Below are 18,680 nucleotides of genomic sequence, written 5' to 3' on the forward strand. Positions count from 1 at the left end.
TTCATAATGGCTCGGGACATTTGTTCTACAAATACTGAGTGAGTCCCTCCAGGGCACCTGAAGCTGGAAGAGCCAGGAGGGCAGGGGTCACATCAGAGCCAGCCAGCAGCACAGCAGGGTGGGCACACAGTGGGCTCTCAGGGAGCAGTAGTAGTGCTAGGTGCTGGCTTTGAGATGGTGAACAAGACCCTGACCTGTGAGTCTCACATCGGAATGGTGTGGGACCACTGGGACAAAGGGAGCCATCGCTGCCACCAGGATGTCCTGAGAACAGTGTAAGTTCATGCACTTGCTGCTGCTCACCCATCTTCTTGCTTTCTAGGAAAACTGTCCCTGGAAGAGTTCATCCGAGGGGCCAAGAGCGACCCATCCATAGTGCGCCTCCTGCAGTGTGACCCCAGCAGTGCCGGCCAGTTCTGAGCCTGCACGCCAGGAATCGTAGAGCTGCTTGTGTTCCCTTGTGATTTTTCTTTTTAACAAATTTTTTTTTTGTTTTTTTTTTGTTTTTTTTGCCAAACAATATTGACGGTGATGCTGTTCCCTGTGTGGTCAGATGCACCTTCCTCCGTGATGCCCGCCTTCAGCTTCTTTTGTCCTGGATGCTTCATGGGGCTGCCCAGAGCCCCAGCGCACTTGTGGAGAGCATGGACAGTGCTGTCGTGCACAGGCTTTGTGGTGTTCATTGCTCTGATGATTTTTAATCGTTATTATTATTATTATTTTGTCTTGATTCTAATGTCTCTATTCCAAAACTGAAGACTCGGGGAGGCAAGAGAGGGGAAAGCAATCCAGTGCAATGATGCTATTGCAAGCTGCAAGGGGCTTGTTTGAAAAACAAAACTCCCCCTGGATCTGCTGTCATACATGCCATAGGGATGACGTCACCAGATTCAGGATCCCCAAGGACAAGGAACCCTCTGGGGCCAGGCTATTAAAGGGACCTGGGGAATTTCCCCTGCAGTCCCGCTCCACCCCCTCCCCAGTAGGCTGTAGTTTCTAAGCTGTGAACATTTTAAGGTAAATTAATAGGGGAGAGGGAAAAGATGGCTCAGCTATTTTTTCACAGGTTTACACTAGTTGAGCTAAGATGACTTTCTTTGGAAATTTAAACACAAATGGTAACTTATATTTCGAGACCAGACCCATCTTGTTGCCTCTTGTGATTTAAAAAAGAAAAAAAAAAGCTGTATATAAAATATTGGGTATTGCAGACCAAATTAAATGTTTTGCCTTGTTTAAATGAACTGCATGTTTAGTGAGCACTAATCCAATCTTATTACAGAAGACTGTTTCTAGTAGCTTATTGTGAAGTAAGCCAACTATAATGAATGTCTATGTCTTGTTTTAAAGTCATATCTGTCTTTGCACAAATGCACCAAACAGGTATATTTTATATATTCCAGAAAAGTACAAAGTAACCATGACTAGGGCCCAAATTTAATTTTGAATGTTTTTCCGGAGTAGCAGTGCCTGGAGAATAGAAGCAGGTTTACGTGAGACACGTCAATTCGAGCACCAAAAGGGTAATATTTATGAGATGTGAGGTGATGGTTTGCCCACCCAGCCCAGCAGCTCATTGGTAATATTACATTGGAGGCGTGGCGCTTTTCTGAGCAGATCAATATTATGTAGACTCCCCCGCTCCCCAATCGCATAAAGTTTCAGGACATCCCAATGGTTTCATCCACATGAATGGTTAGGGGAGCCATATCTGGAATGGTGGCTTTCCATTCCCCAAATAGCCCAAGAGAGTCAGAGGTTGGGCAATCATCTGATTCATCATGAAGAAGGCATGGGCAAGTGCGTCTGTGGCTTCCAAGGCCCATTGTGGAGAACCAAGAAGCATTTTCCATCACCATGTTCTTTGAATGCCAATTTCTATTTCTAGAAGTGACAACACAAATGTGAGTTGCTGTTCAGTCTAGTGACCTCATACATACTAATTTGAACTAAAAGTTAAGAGTAAAAATTGCTGGTCATAGGGAAGTATTTTCATAAGCCGTAGGCATGAGGAAGCTCAAACATCCAAGGATGTAGATGGGGAGAACCTGCCCCAAGAAAAGGCAGAGAGGTCCCCAGTGGGTCTGCTGCTGCCACACTACTTCCTGTAGACTAAGAACCACAACAAGGTAGACATCATAACCACCAGGAAAATGATGCTGAGCCCATTCCAATCTCCAGATTCCTGCCTGTTACTTGAGTCCATTTTAACGGGTAGCAAAAATCCAAATTTGTGTGGTTGACCAAAATGAACCAGCTTTACAGGGTGAAATTTTGAGACCTGGACATAGTAAAATAATCTTATTCTGCCTCTGAGTGTCAGTTTCTCATAGTGGTTTTATACTGAGACTTGCCAAGTTCCTCTATGGCTCAAGTGGTAAAATCGGGTTTTGAAAACCAGGGAATTAAGACATGGAGTGCAGAGTGGGCAAGGGAACCCAGCACCTCTATCAATAGTGTTCAGGAAGTGTATCCCGCTTATTCCTGTTCTTGATTGAAGACCTAATTCCTCCTTTTAGTTCTCCTTAGATGGTAGAGTCAGTTAATGTTTGGGAAACTCACCTGGACTCTCTGCCCTCGGCTGTGACATCTTATTGAGCCAGACTCATTCTGTTCCCTAGAACCTAGAACTGGAGTGAGGAGCAGGGAAGAGGGTCTCCAGCTGTTTAGGAAAGAAAACAGAGCCAGACACATGGCTGAAAACACCCCCACACCTGGGGTGTACAGAGAAGCCCTGGTCCTGGCCCTCCATTGAGCCTGTCTGTATTTTCCCAAGGATTGTTTTTCTTCTTCTCCTCCTTCCCGGGAAGGTCTTTGTATGTCTCACCCAGTGCACTCCATTTGGCTAAGGGACTCTGCAGCACCAAGTAGGCTGGGTGCCTAAAGGTTTATATCACTCCTGTGTGGGGCTGTTCACTGTCATTGCTGTGTTGAGGGACCTCTGGAAATGGAGTCTGTCCTGCCTGAAATCAAGCCAGCCTGTGATGTTCAAGGGACTGGAATAAAGTGACTTGCAACTTGAAGGATGAGACAGAGTGACTGACTGTTCATACCCTCGTTTAGGGTGGGAAGGGGTGCTGAGGGTGCTATCATCCCACCTTGTCTCTGTGGCCCAGGGGGCACTTGCCACAAATGGATTTAGTTATATATATATTTATTCATATATATAAATATACATATATAAATATATATATATATAAAATTTGCCACAAGTGGATTTAAGTATATATATTTAATTATATATATAATTTATATATATGTGTGTGTGTGTGTGTGTGTGTGTGTGTATATATATATATATATATATATATATATATATATATATATATATCCCATCATATGGAGTGGCTCCTATACCAGTTGACCTTGGCAGTCCAACACGTCGATTGTTTAAAATGACTGTCTGGGCCGTGAGGTTTCCACGCCTAAACTGCTGCTCCAGCTGAGTCCGTGCCTGTGTGTGTGTCCAGGTGCTGATACTGGCCTCCTCCTCGGTATGGTTTCTGCCCTAGCTGAGTGGTCAGCACTGGGCAGAAGTTTTCTGGGTTTTGAGGTGGCTGAAGAAACAAGAGAAAGAACATTGGCCCCTGCATTTTCCAAGGCACTAGAGTATCAGTTGCATCTACCTCACAAATAAAGATGGTTGCAAAGTGAAAAGATGTTCAGGCCAAGGGTAAAACCAATGGTACATTCATTTCAAACAGGTTTCTCTACACTGGAATGCTGGGCGTGTGGCCGGGACTCAGGCTGGTCCTTAGATTGGGCACCTGCTGCTCTGGCTGTTAATGTGCCATGCCTCGTCCCAGATCTCCCTGGGGTTGCCAACAATGACCACTCTGAAGACACCCCACAATGTGGAGTTAACTCCCTAAGGAAGCTCAGGGAGGGGCCGGGGCCTCAGGGAGGCTCGTGTCATCACTTCTTTTCTCCAGCAGATGGATGGCATTTTAATAGTTCTCTAGAAGGGATTGGTGAAACAACTTCAAAATTCTGGGCAGCTCAGCTTGTTGACCCTTATTAAATACTCATAGCTCTGCCATGAGTATATCGCACATCTGTAGACAGACAGATGGACAGTCTCACTCAAAATGTACCTTTCCAATATCAGTATTTAATCACTTGACTGCGCTTGCATTGAGTGTTCAGTGCTGAGCCAACACAGTTCTAAGCATTATAGTCTTGCAGGTGGAGGGGAAAGTAGGGATAAGAATTATTAGCAAATAAGTTGGAGACCAAGCTCACGGCTCAGCTGGTAAGTGCTGTCCAACTCCATGAAAATGATTATGAAGTAGCTCACACCCACCTGGGACAGCAGAGCAGAAATCAAGTTCTTTCCTGAGTGCTGCCTGAGAGGTGTTTGCTACGCAGGGAACAGGCAGGTGACATATGCCTCTAGTGTCCTTTCAATATCCCCTTCCTCTCTTTTGCTGCTAAAGGCTGAGCAGAGGCCCTGCTGTTTCCTAGAATTCCCAAGTCTCCAAAATTAACTTGTGCATCTATTTAAGTAGAGTTCAGACAAATGTAGGGATGAAGGACCCCCGGGATGAAGGGTGTATCATAATGAAGTGGTAAACTAGAAAACCCACTCAGGGAATGTTTACATGTAAAAGTAGAACCCCAGTGGATCTCTACTGATCTTTTTAGAAGAAACTGGCTGTGATGACCACAGAGGTTCAGATCTTCTGTTGCGAGAACCTGCTGCTGGAAGCACAGCTGATTGACAGGCTCCAATTACAGCCTGTGGAGCCACCTTCACTCTGAGGCCACGCTCTCCCAGGGCTGCTCCGTCAGTGACTGTGCACGGCGGGGGTATTAGAACTGGGTCACTCTTGTCCTACAAGGGATTCTTCCTGCCTATGGCCTTCCTCAGGGACCCTCTGCTGGTCTCGCCAAGGCAGTCTGAGGCATCTCCTGCCCAAGCTTGCTTCCTTCCCTCTCTCCTGTTGCTTGAGCCAGTCTGCATGCTATCTTGCCTGCTTGTTTCCCCTTTATCCTTCACGCGAATTCCCCCAATAAATCTCTTGAACATCTAATGCTATCTTGGCTTGTGCTTCCTGGAGGATGTGGACTGGCCCAGATACCATCCCCACCCCCATTCCTACTGACCCTCAGATCCATAGGGTTCAGGCACTTGAGTTGGCAGCCTTCTCAAAGTCACATTTGGTGACCTCTCATCCCATTGTGAAAAGCCAAGGGTTTGTGTGCCTTAGGACTGAAGGGATAACAGAATCCTGACTCCCCTAGGGTTTACCCCTATTATTGTGCTGCTGAAGCTGGGCTGTTATCACGTGGCACGTCACAGCCTCTGAGGGCAGACTGCAGCTGCCTCTAATCTGCCTCTTTGTCCCCAACAAGGGGCACAGCACCTGGTCCACAGGAACTGAACTGAACTGGTATAGAGCAGAAGGTCAAAGGTGGAACTGGACCGTCTGGCCCTGACAATTGGTCATCCTGGCCTACCCACCTACAGTCCCAGGACAGGGAGGTGGGAGGAGGAGTGGCACACAGGGTGAACAAAGTTCACAGGACAGCAGGACAATGACTGCCGTGCATCCAGGGAGTGGGTGCCTCAGGGGAGGTGCAGAGACCAGCTGCAGCCTCAGCAGGACCTGTGGGCAATGGCTTCAGACCCTCTACTAAGACTGGAACGTGGATCCTGACAAAAGGCCCATGGCCCATTTCTCATCCACCGATCTCTCCAGAAGCCCCTTCAATAAGCACTTCTCCCAGCCTTCTCTTCCCTGCACCCTGGCCCAACAGAGAAGCTGCTGGGGATGAAGATGGGGAAGGCTTTCTGAAGGCAACTTTTTAGCCAAGATTTGAAAGCTGCGGACATGGAGGGACAGAGGGGTGAGATGTAGAATATAGAAATGCTACTTGTTTGGAACAGAGAGGCTCTCGGGACGATGGTTGAAGGAGTATAGGTGGTGTTCACTGAGGAAACACCGGTAAGTACTGGGATAATGAGTCGAGGTGTTCACTTCTGAGCTGACAGATACTAGCAAGCCCGTGGGTTCCAGGGCAAGAGATTGTTGTGATGCAACTGGAGTTTCAGCCATGTGGCCTTAGCCCGTGTAGAGATTGATGCAGATGAACTACGGAACAGGAAAGTTCTGTGATTATTCAGTGGGGGTGAGTGAGCTGGGAGTGAGGAAGGTTGCAGTGAACGGACAGAACCTCCTCCCTGCCCTGAGGAACTGGCCAAGAATAGCCACCCTGCTGGCCTGTCACGGTCGCACTGAAAGTCTCTTGGGCTTCTTCAGACCTCTTCTCACTTCACCTTGGGGTAGGACCCAACAAGTCACCCAGAAGAGGAAATACTGTGTCGAAGCCTAGTGCTCAAAGGGGAGCCTAGAATGTTCCAAGCTTACAGAGGTTCCTTTCCATTCAGGCAAAGAACCCTCACACAAACCTCATGGAAAGTACCAGACACTGTCCTTTACTCTTACTTTATGAATATTTATTTTTTTCTTCTTAAAAATGTACAAAAAATAAAATAACTGTATTTATAGTTTATAGATTCCCCTTCTCCCATTTACAAAACTATTAAGTTACATCTGCTTTTTTTCTTAAACACGAGAGCACATTGTTCATCTATCAATCTCCCTTGCTTATCTTTAAGAAAGGGCTGTTCATAGAATTTGGCACAAACCCTCTGTTTCTGCTGCCTTTTCACGATTTTAAATAAGAAGGAAATGTTTGATTCATTTCATGCTTCCTAAGTTTCTGGCCCGGGACACGCCTTAGTCTTTTAGGATCCAATTCCAAGATGATGTGTGATTGTATTTTTCTGTTGGCCCCAATTTCCAAACACCTGTAAAGTCTAAGCCGTTTGGGTATGTCTTAAAAAAACACTTGTTTCACATGTCCCTTATTTTACATGGATTTTTTTTTAAAGCTAATTTATTTGAGTGTGATTCATTTAAGGGACAAGAAAGAAAGAAGAGGAGGCAAATTTTCCTCTTTTTGGAGTGTTTTTGCTCAGCAAAAGTTCTTCATCAAAACTCTGATAACATACACAGTGAAAGACACATCATGGCTAAGCCACGGGCACTCTGAGAATGCAGAGGGGGCGGGACAGGTGGGAGGTGACACTGCACCACCCTTTGGTGGCACTGACCTCATGTTCTTTGTTCTGGCAGTGGTCACCACAGTGATTGCTCAGGGGCCTGGGATAAATGCAAAAGCATCTCTTTTTCATCCTCCGCCTAGGACAGGACCTGCAAACATTTTTTTCCACAGAGACTAAAGAGAGAAGAGTAGGTAACCTGTGTCAAACTGCCCCAAATTTGATTTTTTTCCCTGCCCTGTAGTCCTATGCCCCAGCCCAATAGTATTTGCCATTCCACCTGCCAATCATGTTTGAAACTACTCCTAAGGCAAGGAGCACGGGAAGTGCATAACAGATCAGGTATTTCCAACACTGAATGTGCCCATCTTAGAACAGAGCTCCATTAGTTCCCAGGAGGTTCTCCCAGCTGCTGGTCCAGGGCATGGAAGTCACAGAGTGGAGGAGGATGGGACAGACTGAAGCAGAGCTGAATCCAGGTTGCAAACCTTTGGCATCACGGGGAGGGGTAAGGTGTCCAGAAGACACACAGAAAGGTGTCCCTTCACCAGCACCCAGAGGTTTCCCCACGCACGGCACCTGCCCCCCATTTCAATTCAAATCCTCTGCAGCCTCAAGGAGAAAAGGCTGAGCTGGAAGCAGCCCTTCCATCCTGCTCTGGGCCCCTGGGTCAAATGGAGTGGGAGGGCAGGGAGCCCTTGGAGAGCCCCCAGGTAAGATGTCAAAGTGCTTTACAAACAAATTTGGGCCTTTACATAGAACCTGTCCTAGATGCTGGACCTTGGCTGGCAGATGTGTCTAACTACCAAAAAGCTAGTGCTTCCACCTACAAGGGTGAAGGCAAACCACTAGTCCCTCAAAGAGAACGGCAGTCCAGGACGGTTCATGATTATTTAGGGAAGCAGTTTTTCTCCTCTTGGTCTCCCAGGGCATGTAGCAGGAGATGGGGTTCTCCTCCGGAGGCTGGTTTCAGAAGAGCCAGGGCCCTTGGGGGCATGGTCCTTCCCTCCCTCCCTCCAAATCCAGCAGCCAGGAGCAGAGGTGGCTGGTCCCTCCCTCTCTGGTGAGGCCCAAGAGGCAGCCCCCGGCCTGCCCATTCAGAGTTGAGCTGTTGGCAACGCTCTCAGAACTGCAGTCAGGCTTTTAAGGGGGCCACTTGAGATGAAGGATGTGCTTGTAAGCTACGAGTCACTGCACAGTGGCCAGGCTCCTGATGACAGCCAAGGAGTTTTGCAGCGCTTAGAGGGAGACTCAAGCAAAGCACGTCACCATGAGATAAAGGTGGTGGCCTCCAGGGTGGGTTGTGCCCTTGGATAGGAGATGGGGCTCCTTCTGTGGACAGGCTCAAGCCCCCGGCATGCCTACAGGAGCGTCCATCTTGGCACCCGCTGCAGTCACCTGACACCCTAAAGGCCACTTCCCTAGCCCAGAGTGTCTCCTGAACAGCACAGAGGCAGAAACCTCTTGTAGGAAGCAGTCTCCAGGTATGTGCCTCCCCTAGGCCAGTGGCAGTAAACATGCCCACATACCACAGATAAAATATATTATTGCAATATTATGAACACTATGTACATGATAGCCAGGCATATCTTCTGTGTCACTTACTAATTACATGGTAGCTAAATGTCCTCCTGTACAAGGCCTGGTGGCCACTCACTGGGGACCCCTGGAGGTATCTAGCAAGATGACCTTCTCCAGAGCAACCTGAAGGGTTGACCAGTAAGGGAGTGTCCATCTCTTTCCCCACCTCTGACTACTGCACCAAGCAGCAGCTCATTTTGTCCAGCCACTTGGGAGAAGTAGAGAGGTAAGACCAACGGGATGAGACCTTCTAAGGCTACTCGAGATGAATAGATTGGCGGTATTTCCCTTGAAGGGGTGGGCTCTGGATGGTGTCCTCTGGAGCCAGCAGGGACCTGCAGAGTCCTGGCGGGCCTGGCCCTGGGCTCTGGAACAGGGTGGACAATAAATAAGGGTCTGACAGGCCCAAAGCCCCTTCCCAAGGGGGTTGGGCCTCAGCTGCACAGCAGGAGCTGGTGGATGGGCCAAACACACTGACAAGGAATGGGGCTTGGTGCCTTGCCCCGCCCCCGAGCGCAGTCGTGTAACAGCAGTTGTGAGATGGGTGAGGTGGGTCTGCGGGCTCTGGGGCCAGGGCCTCCATCTCTCCCGCGGAGGAATGCACTGAGGGCTCCTGCCGAGGGCAAGCCGAGACCAGGGCTCAGATTTCCATGAGTGTGATCTTGAAGCCTTCCACCATGCTCTCCATGTTGAGGATGAAGGTGTCCTCATTCGAGTAGTGCTCAATGATGTTGTCGTCCATGTTCACCAAGATACTGCCAGGGTGGGGGGAGAGGGATGGAAGATAAGAAACAAAAATGCCATGAACCGTGTGCTCAGCAGGCTCCAGGCTGGGGTTCCCTTTGCTATTCTTTGCAAGAGAGGCTAGGAGGGGTGGAAGAGAGGAGACAAGGAGGGAAAGAAGGCACTCATTATATTTTCTTTCTCCAGAAAGCAATTTGAGGAAAGCAAAGCCTCGACGTCTCAGAACTAACCTCAAGACTCATTCAATCCAGAGCTCATTCAATCCAACCGTCTTGCTCTACCGACTGGTAAACGGAAGTTAACAGAGTCTCCTGAACCCACAGATTTAGCTATTGACAGAGCCAGGACCTAAACAGTTAGGTCCCTTATTTTCATTAAACAATACTGATTCTTGAAAATGCATCTTAAAAAGTATTTCATACTTAGAAGGAAGAGGAAAATAAACAAGACTTTGGAAAATAAGGATAGCTCAGCTATCCTTTCTGAGCATGTAATATGTCCCAGTGTTTCAGGGACCTTGCATTTCATCCTCACAGCAATCTAGAAAGTAGGTGTGACCACTGCTATTTTGCAAATGAAAAACTGAGCTCAGTGAGGTTAAATCATTCCCCCCAAGTTCAGCTAGATCATGACTGAGCTAGGTTTTGAAACTAGATTTGCCTCAGTCTGAAGCTCATACTTTCCCACATGTGAACTACTCCTCGGTTAACTATCCCCAGTGGATTTAGTTTTAAGAAAACCAGCAACATTCAGGGTCTGTCCATGACGTAATCCCTTTCATTGAAGTCAAACAGATCTTAGTTTGAGAATGAAGAACTGACTCTCATTTACGGCTCTTTGTCATCAGGCAAGTTGTTTAGACTTTCAGAGCTTCAGTTTATTCTTCTGCAAAACTGAAAATAACGACCCCGCTTTAAAGGCTTGTTGTTAGGTTTAAAGCATTTAGCACAGGGCCTGATGCAGTGCTCAGTGAAAGTGAAATGTTATCACCATTGGCACGTTGGCACTGAGGTTCTGAGCAGCAGCAAGACCGTGAGCCACCACTCAAATCTCACTATCAGAGAACAAACACAGCCCACTTCATTGACCTTGGAAAAAACTGTAATATGCATGTTAGTGACCTTTCTGACAAAGGCTCAAGCGGAAAGTGTTTCTTCCTTGACTCCCAATCAACCAAAAGACTCCGTCACTCTGAAAACCTGAGCTTCCCAGATAATCAATTTCCTTTATGAAAGACGCCCAGAGAAGGATTTAAAGACTTATTTTCTGCTTTTTGTAGGAAAATGGCTCCAGAAGCTGATTCAGTGGAGACACTCTCCTGACACCGTATCCAGCTCCTGTAGCCTCTGCGCTTGGGGCCTCACACACAAGAAGCCCCAGGAGAACTGGAGGTGGTACAGAGCAATGAGGAGACAAGCACTTCAGCTTTGGGGCCGCAGACCTGGTTCAAATCTGTCCCACCTACTGAACATGAGACCTTGGGCAACACGCTTAACCTCCATCTGGCTCAGTTTCCTCATCAGTATATTCAGTATCAGGGATAAGAATCTACCTCATAGAGTGGTGAGGAATTATGGAGCAATGCACATAAAGCACGTAGCAAGGGACCCAGAATCTCTGAACATCCAATAAATGAGAGCTATTGCTCTTAACACTGAGAACAAACAGGTCCAATGGTCATTTAAATCATTTTGTTAATAATTATCTCAGAAGAATGAATGCTTTTTGTTCCTCCTGACCCACCCTGAAACCAACCCCAAGAGCAGCATGGGATTCCCTATAAACTCCACTTTCTACAGAAGGGTGAGTTTGCCACTCTTCCATTGACCCCTCTATTCCACCCACTAATCCTGTCACTGGATTAGGGCATCTCAGCTGGCATGCTGACAATGCACTATCACCCTCCCTCTCTCTCTCATTAAAGGTCTTCAAAATGTATTGCACTCACAAGCTGCTTACTTGGATGGATGACAAACAATTTTTATAAAAGGTGGACAACAGAACTAACAAAAAGAGGCATCTTTTTTTTTTTTTTAAGCACTATGTTAACTCATCTGATTTGGAAATCAATTTAAGTTCAGTTTCTTACCCTTTTTTGCTTTTCTTGTACAGCTTTGCTATCTTCTCCACAGGCAGCCCGTATTTCTCAGATATCTGTAACACCAATAATAAAAAGGCAGATGAACACAGAAGGTGCGCCCAAGCAGAGGCAGAGAGAAAGTTCCAACTTCACTCTCTTGGAGATTTTCCTGAGTGCCAGTGACCTTCACTCATGAGTCAAACTCTTAAAATGTCTCACTTGCAAGGCTCTCTCCCTTTGGACAAACTTTAAATCATTCAACAGTAGATTCAGCCACATGAAATTTAATCGATGATGAACGTGTAATTTCAGATCAGTCAGAAAAAGATGGACTCTAATCATTATAGTGAATTAAACAGGTAGTCATATAGAAAACATTTAACAAGTTACGCTAGATCCCTTCCCCATTCCTTATATCAAAATAAATCAGATCAAAGATTTACATGTGAAAGATAAAACCATTTAAGAAGAAACGAGTCAATTCTTTGTATAGATATCATCTTCAAGTAAGGAAGAGTTTTCCAAGCAAGGTATGAAACCTGAAGAAAAAAGGTCAAAAGGTTGATAAAACAACATAGAATTTAAAAGACCGGTACAGCAAAAACCACCATAAACAGCTGAGGACAAACAATATACTGGGAAACATTTTTGCAACACAAATGACAGACATGGAACTAACTTCCTTAAGTTAGAAATAACTCCTGCAAATAATAATAATCACCATCATCATCATATAACAATTCAATGGGAAAAGGAAGAAAACATCGTGAATTCACAAGAAAAATACAATAGGACATAAGCATATGAAAATGCACCACTTCATACATAATTTAAAAGTTCAAATTACAGCAACAGTAGGATACTACTTTTAATCTATCAGATTAACAAAAACTAAAAAATTGATAATACAGTGTCAGACAGAGTATGAGAAACAACTCTTATATTCCATAGATGGCAAAGCAATAAGCTCAACCTTTTTGGAGGGATATTTGGTAGAAGCTATTAAAATTTAAAATGCAAATATCCTTTGACCCATATATTCCACATCTAGTTATCTGGTCTACAGAAAAACACTCAGATGTACGCAAAGCCTTCAAAGCGTCACTGTTCAAAATAAAGAAATAGCTAGAACCATAAGCACATCTTGATATTTTCACAGTTGAAAACCATGCAGTCATTCAATACTTAAAAGAGATGTGGGAAGCCTACGAAGGTTGGACAGTTAAGTTCATAAACTTTCCACTGTGTAAATGAACAGTGGAAAGTTTGCGAACTTAATTGTCCGACTTTTTGTATATGAAAAAAAATGTTAACATACTAAGGGGGGGAAAACAAGTTGCAAAACAGTATATATATACATATATATGTGTATATATATTATATATAATATATATATTATATTATATATAATATATATAATGTGATCCCATTTGTATTTTTAAAAAAATATATGTAAGTAAATTGCAAACATATCAAGGACCCACCAAGGTAACGGTAGCTAGCTTGGAAGAATCGAAAGAAATAAGAAGATTCTTTTACTTTTTACTTTGTTTAATCCTGTACTGTTTATTTTATTTTCACAATGATTATGATTCACTTTTGTAACTATAAAGTAATAATACCGGTAGTTTAGAGATGAAGTCTGGGGTGACTTACCCTAAATGCCTTTCATGCCTTCCCCCTCCCAAATCCATTCCGCCGGCCTCTGCTGAGCCCAGTGGCTGATGGGGCTCACTAACAGCTGAGACAGGTGAGGCTTGAATTTAGACTACTGGGCAGTCTAGCAGGGGCTAAGAACAGAGGCTAAAGAGCTCTACGGCCACTGCAGCATAGCTTTGGATTATGGGAAGAGCTTACTCTCTGGGTACAGAACTCCTGTTGGAGGCATCCACTTCGGCAGACCATAAAAGAGCATTTATGAAGATCATAAAAGAACGCTTGCGAAGATTGCTGTACAGCACACATGTACAAAATTCTGATCTAAAATTACCATTACTGAATGAAAAAAAATTTAAAAGTTCAGTAAATGAACTGAAAGATACATGGTCAATACAGCAAACCAGTAAGTATTAGGAAAGATCAATTAGAAAAACAGTTTCAAAGTACAAAGCAAAAACACATAGCTAGATGAAAATCATGAAAAAAAAAGAGATTTGAAGAATAGAGGCAGGCCATTTAAGATGTGAATACCTGAAGTCCCAGACAGAGAAAAAGAAACAGATGAAGAAGAGGAAATCGATGAACAAATAATAGAAGAATGACCATGTTTTGGGGTAGGAGGGGAGTATTCTGAATCCCAAGAGAGATCAATGAGAAAAGACTCATACATCTGGCCATTCGGAAAAGTGCCAGATCTCCAAGGGTAACAAAAACCTCCCAGACAGAAAGTTACAAAACAAAACAAAACAAAAAAAAAAGGAAAAAAAAAAAAAAAAAGGAGGAGGAGGAGGAGCAGAAAGAGAAGGAGAAGAAGAAGAAACCTAATTCAGTCCTGTCATCTGCAACACTACAAACCAAAGGACAGTGGAATAACCCTTACAGACCACCTGAAAAATGACTTTACCAGAATCCTATACACCAACAAGCTATACCTCGCTCCTCAGGGTGAAAGAACAGCATCTAAGAAATGCAAGGATTCAGAGAGCATTTCACCCAAATATCCCATTTGAAGAAAATTCAAAAGAACCCTATCTAAACAGAAAATGCATCAGAACAGAGAGTTCATCTAGGCCATCGGGGGAGCAAAAAGAAAGCAACCAGTGTTGTGCCATAAAGTTAGATAGATGATAGATAGATAGATAGATGATTGATAGATAGATAGACAGATAGACGATAGACTCTATATATACATGGATATACTCTTTATATGTATATATAATATCTATATATGCACCATATACGTTTATATATATATCGATATGTATACCATATATGTACCAAGTTCGTGAACTTGTTGCAACGATGTTTCTAACCATTTTTGACATCAGAGAGATTATTCATTATGAATTTGTACCAGCTGGACAAACAGCTAACCAAGTTTACTATTTGGAAGTGCTGAAAAGACTGCATGAAAAAGTTAGAAGACCTGAACTTTTTACCAACAATTCATGGCTCTTGCATCACGACAATGCACCAGCTCCCATGGCACTGTCTGTGAGAGAGTTTTTAGCCAGTAAACAAATAACTGTATTGGAACACCCTCCCTACTCACCTGATCTGGCCCCCAGTGACTTCTTTCTTTTCCCGAAGATAAAGGAAATATTGAAAGGAAGACATTCAAGACATCAAGGGAAATATGACAACAGCTCTGATGGCCATTCCAGAAAAAGAGTTCCAAAATTGCTTTGAAGGGTGGACTAGGCGCTGGCCTTAGTGCATAGCTTCCCAAGGGGAGTACTTTGAAGGTGACCATAGTGATATTCAGCAATGAGGTATGTAGCACTTTTTCTAGGATGATTTCACGAACTTAATTGTCCAACCTCACATATCTATATATCTATATCTATATCTATATATATATATATATATACACACATATATACGTATATATATGTGTATATATAACTACAGTTATATATCTATATGAGTATCTATCTACGTATAATCATCTATCAATTTTCAGGTGCATACACTGCACATGTGAAATAAGTGCTAAATAAGGATTGTTGAAGTAAAAAAAACAAACATAATAGAAGGAAAAATCTAATCGTTTCCTAGAAAGAAAGTGTTAAACTATTTCAGCAACATCAATAAATCAGGAGTTTGTGGGGACAGTATGGGGTAAACATTTCAATGGACTCATCCTAGCAAGGGGAGAAATGAAAGCTGTAAAAGTCTCATCTTACTGAGGTAATTGAGGGAGCTATAGAGTATTAGGGGAAAAACAGTTGGAATTTTATTTTCAAATCATAGAGAAATAAGGGAGAGGAAGGGTTGAAACAATTTAGGAAAAGTAAATAACTTTTAAGAAAAGGTAATATATAACTTAATCCAACTGCAAAGCTAAAGACAAAGTAAGAGGGAACCACAAATTGGAAAAAACTATAAACAAAAAGGAAAATGGAAGAAATAAAATTAAGTGTATTAGTCATTACACCAAATGAGAATGAAATGAATTTTTCCATTGAAAGACAGAGTGTGGGTGGGAGAGAAGGAAGGGAGGGAGGGAGGGAAGGAGAGAAGAAAATGATTGAAAAAAAATAATGAGGAGAGAGAAAACCAACTGTGTGTTGTTTAAGAAAAACACTTAACACATGTGATGAATGAAGAGATGGGCGATGATGACCACACCAAACATGCAAACAGAAAGAAAACAAGAGTGATGAGATTAATATTAATTAGAGAAGGTAGAAGTTAAGACTGATGAGGTAAGAATGGGCAGGATGTAGTAATAATAATAAAAAAAACACAACAATGTATGAAAATGGTAAAGCAATCGCAAAGCTTTATACATCCAACACGGCACTTCAGCAAAAATTATTATAGATGGAGGGGAAAACTTGAAAACCACTGTAGTGGGACACTTCAATATATGCCTTTTGTAAGTGGACAAATCTAATAGACAAATAAGAACAGCTGAATAATATCATCAACATACTAGATCACATACATGTATTTACACACAAACACACACACACACACACACACAAAGATAAGTCAAATTAGATCACAATTCAATAAAACTAGAAATACAAAATTTAACGTTTCTAGAAATGCGTAATTATTGGGAAGTATTCCTATAGAACCCTGGCTGTACAGCAGTTCAGCATCCCTTCCTCAGAAATTAAATTCCTTTAAGCTGTTTGGGAAGATGCTAGGTTATATCTGTCTAAATAAACTCTAATACTAGCAAGTTTCTTTGAGCACCTTATTGCTGTTCCCAAATCTGGTGAGACACTCTGATAATGTAGGGTTGACAATTAGCTTTTGTCACTCCTCCACAAAGCTTGACACCATCTCTCTTTGGAAGAATTTCTACTTCCTCTCTCTTCCTCCTAAGCCTGGCATCCACACTATTTGTCAGGACTCCCAGTGTCCATACCTGCACATGTAAATCAAAAGAGAAATGCCGATGTGAGTTGTGAAATGCCGATCTGAAGGCCCTAATGAAGCCTTGCTGAAGGGACAAAGGAAGGATGAACTCGGTGTGGCATTTCTCAGGGATGAGCTCACCACCTTCCCCACTCACTGGGGTTCTAGAACTGCTCAGTTAACACAGTGGGTGCATAGATAAAATGCTTGAGGAGCAACTTACTTCAGCATAATTTCTGGAGCAGCTATTTCCTCAGCCTACCTGGTCAAAGCCAGGCCTTCTTAACTGGGTCTACAGATGCCCAAAGAGTACATACATGAACATGTATGGGGGAAAACAGACATCTGTATTTTCACTAACCTTGAACTGGAATTTAGCATTTCCTGCAATTATGAGCATACAGTAGTATTAGCAGTACCTGTCTTTTATTACCAGTGGAAATCACTGATATTTTCATGTTATATTAGAATTCTGTACGCATTTCAAAATATTGAATACACTCATCCTTTATACTTCCAAATTGCAGTAGCTTTTGATCATACCCAGAGATCATATTTAAACCATGAGTAAAGAGCATATATAGTCCTATATCACAAACATGCTCTTGTTATTTTGAAGACTACATTTCAATATAATTGGTTTCCTTTGTAATCCTACATATTTTACTTAATACATTTAAAAACATTATTCTGAAAAGGTCCGTAGATTTCACCAGGCTGCCAGAGGAGTCCGTGGCATAAAAAGGTAAGACCCCTGATACCCCTGATAAGCATACTTTGCTCTACACAAGTGCTCGTTGTCTGTTTATAGTCCTGGGGTCCCTGTGATTTGTGCCTAATTATCATCGTGAGTCGCTTGGCCTGCAAGAATTGGGTTTTTGAACTTTGGTTAGTGTTACTTGGAACAAATAAAATAAAATTAAAATTAAATTAAATATAAAATAGAATAAAATAGAAGCCTTTTTCTACTCCACATCAGCAGGCTCAAATCTGTTAGTTCCCCTTTTGTGGAAGTGAATCAGATTGGTGGATCTTCTCTTTTCAAAGGTCTGACTCCCAGTTTCCCAAAGCATGAATGCATAGACCTGGGCTCACAAATCAACTGATCACAGTCAGAACTAAGAAATTTGCATAAAACCTGCACAATTCCAGTTTTGATTTGGGCCTCCTACAAGTTGCAGGAGCAGTAGCTGGCACTTACTGAGTGCTCATTAGCGCCTACAGTATAGACGATGGAGCTCTACATCTGTTATGAGGTGTGACCAAACAATACAGTGAATGTTTAAACTAATTACAGGTACAGACACATTGCCATTAATCCCCCTCAAAATACTCCCCCTTGTTTCGAACACACTCATCCCATCATTCTTGCCACTTTCTGAAGTCCTCTTTAGTTGTGCTGTTGTGGCTGTCTCCATGTCCTGAATCATTTTGACTTTGGGGAAGAGCCAAAAATCACATGAGCCAGATCTGGTGAATAAGGTGGATGAGGACACACTGTAATGTTTTTATTTGACAGAAATTGCTGTACCAGAAGCATGTGTGACACAGAGCATTGTTATGATGGAGGGTGATTTACGGCACACTTTAAAACACACCTTCTCTCAACCATAGCTCACACCTGATTGACTGCACTGAACAAGCTGAAACTTGTCACACACTGTTACTAAGGTTCGACATGCCACTTCCTGTATTGAAGATCACTGCCTTTCTGTTGGATGGCACTTGGCATTAGCATTTACCATATTTTGTGATCACAATGGAAAGGCTCCGTGTTACACATCACTTCTGGTACCGCGATTTCTGTCAAATAAAAACATTACGGTGTGTCCCCATCCACCTTATTCACTTGATCTGGCACCATGTAACTTCCGGCTCTTCCCCAAAGTCAAAATGACCAAGAAAGGTAAACATTTTTAATCGATTCAGGACATCCAGGCAGCCACGACAGCACAACTAAAGACACTCATGAAAGAGGACTTCCAGAACTGCTTTAGAAAGTGGCAAAAACAGTGGGATAAGTGTATTGGAAGCAAGGGGGAGAATTTTGACGGGAATTAATGGCAATGTGTCTTTTACAGTAATAAACTTTTTAAAAATTTAAACATTCACCATATTTTTTTTATCACATCTCATAACTTGCTCAATCCTCACATCATTACAATGGGGAGGGGG

At 43.2% G+C, this 18,680-nt stretch overlaps 2 protein-coding genes across 12 annotated transcripts in view; one reads left to right on the forward strand and one right to left on the reverse strand.

The window, feature by feature from the left end:
* The window catches only part of NCALD (neurocalcin delta), a 410,486-nt gene extending 407,463 nt beyond the window's left edge, over positions 1–3,023 (forward strand). For all 8 annotated transcript variants that reach the window (XM_081070493.1, XM_081070498.1, XM_081070492.1 and 5 more), the window contains one exon: positions 323–3,023. In XM_081070493.1, the coding sequence (XP_080926619.1) occupies positions 323–420 (98 nt within the window). In that variant the 3' untranslated portion in view covers positions 421–3,023. The remainder of the gene's footprint in view (positions 1–322) is intronic.
* A 3,417-nt stretch (positions 3,024–6,440) lies between these two features.
* Positions 6,441–18,680, reverse strand: part of GRHL2 (grainyhead like transcription factor 2) — a 155,031-nt gene continuing 142,791 nt past the window's right edge. For 2 of the 4 annotated variants that reach the window (XM_081070220.1, XM_081070222.1), the window contains exons 15-16: positions 11,484–11,548; positions 6,441–9,405 (exon numbers count right to left, since the gene is read on the reverse strand). In XM_081070220.1, coding sequence (XP_080926346.1) covers positions 9,291–9,405; positions 11,484–11,548 — 180 coding nt within the window. In that variant the 3' untranslated portion in view covers positions 6,441–9,290. The remainder of the gene's footprint in view (positions 9,406–11,483; positions 11,549–18,680) is intronic. The other 2 variants (XM_081070219.1, XM_081070221.1) reach the window with 1 other exon arrangement.

Source organism: Rhinolophus hipposideros, assembly GCF_964194185.1.
Source record: "Rhinolophus hipposideros genome assembly, chromosome: 13".
Taxonomy (NCBI): Eukaryota; Metazoa; Chordata; class Mammalia; order Chiroptera; family Rhinolophidae; genus Rhinolophus; species Rhinolophus hipposideros.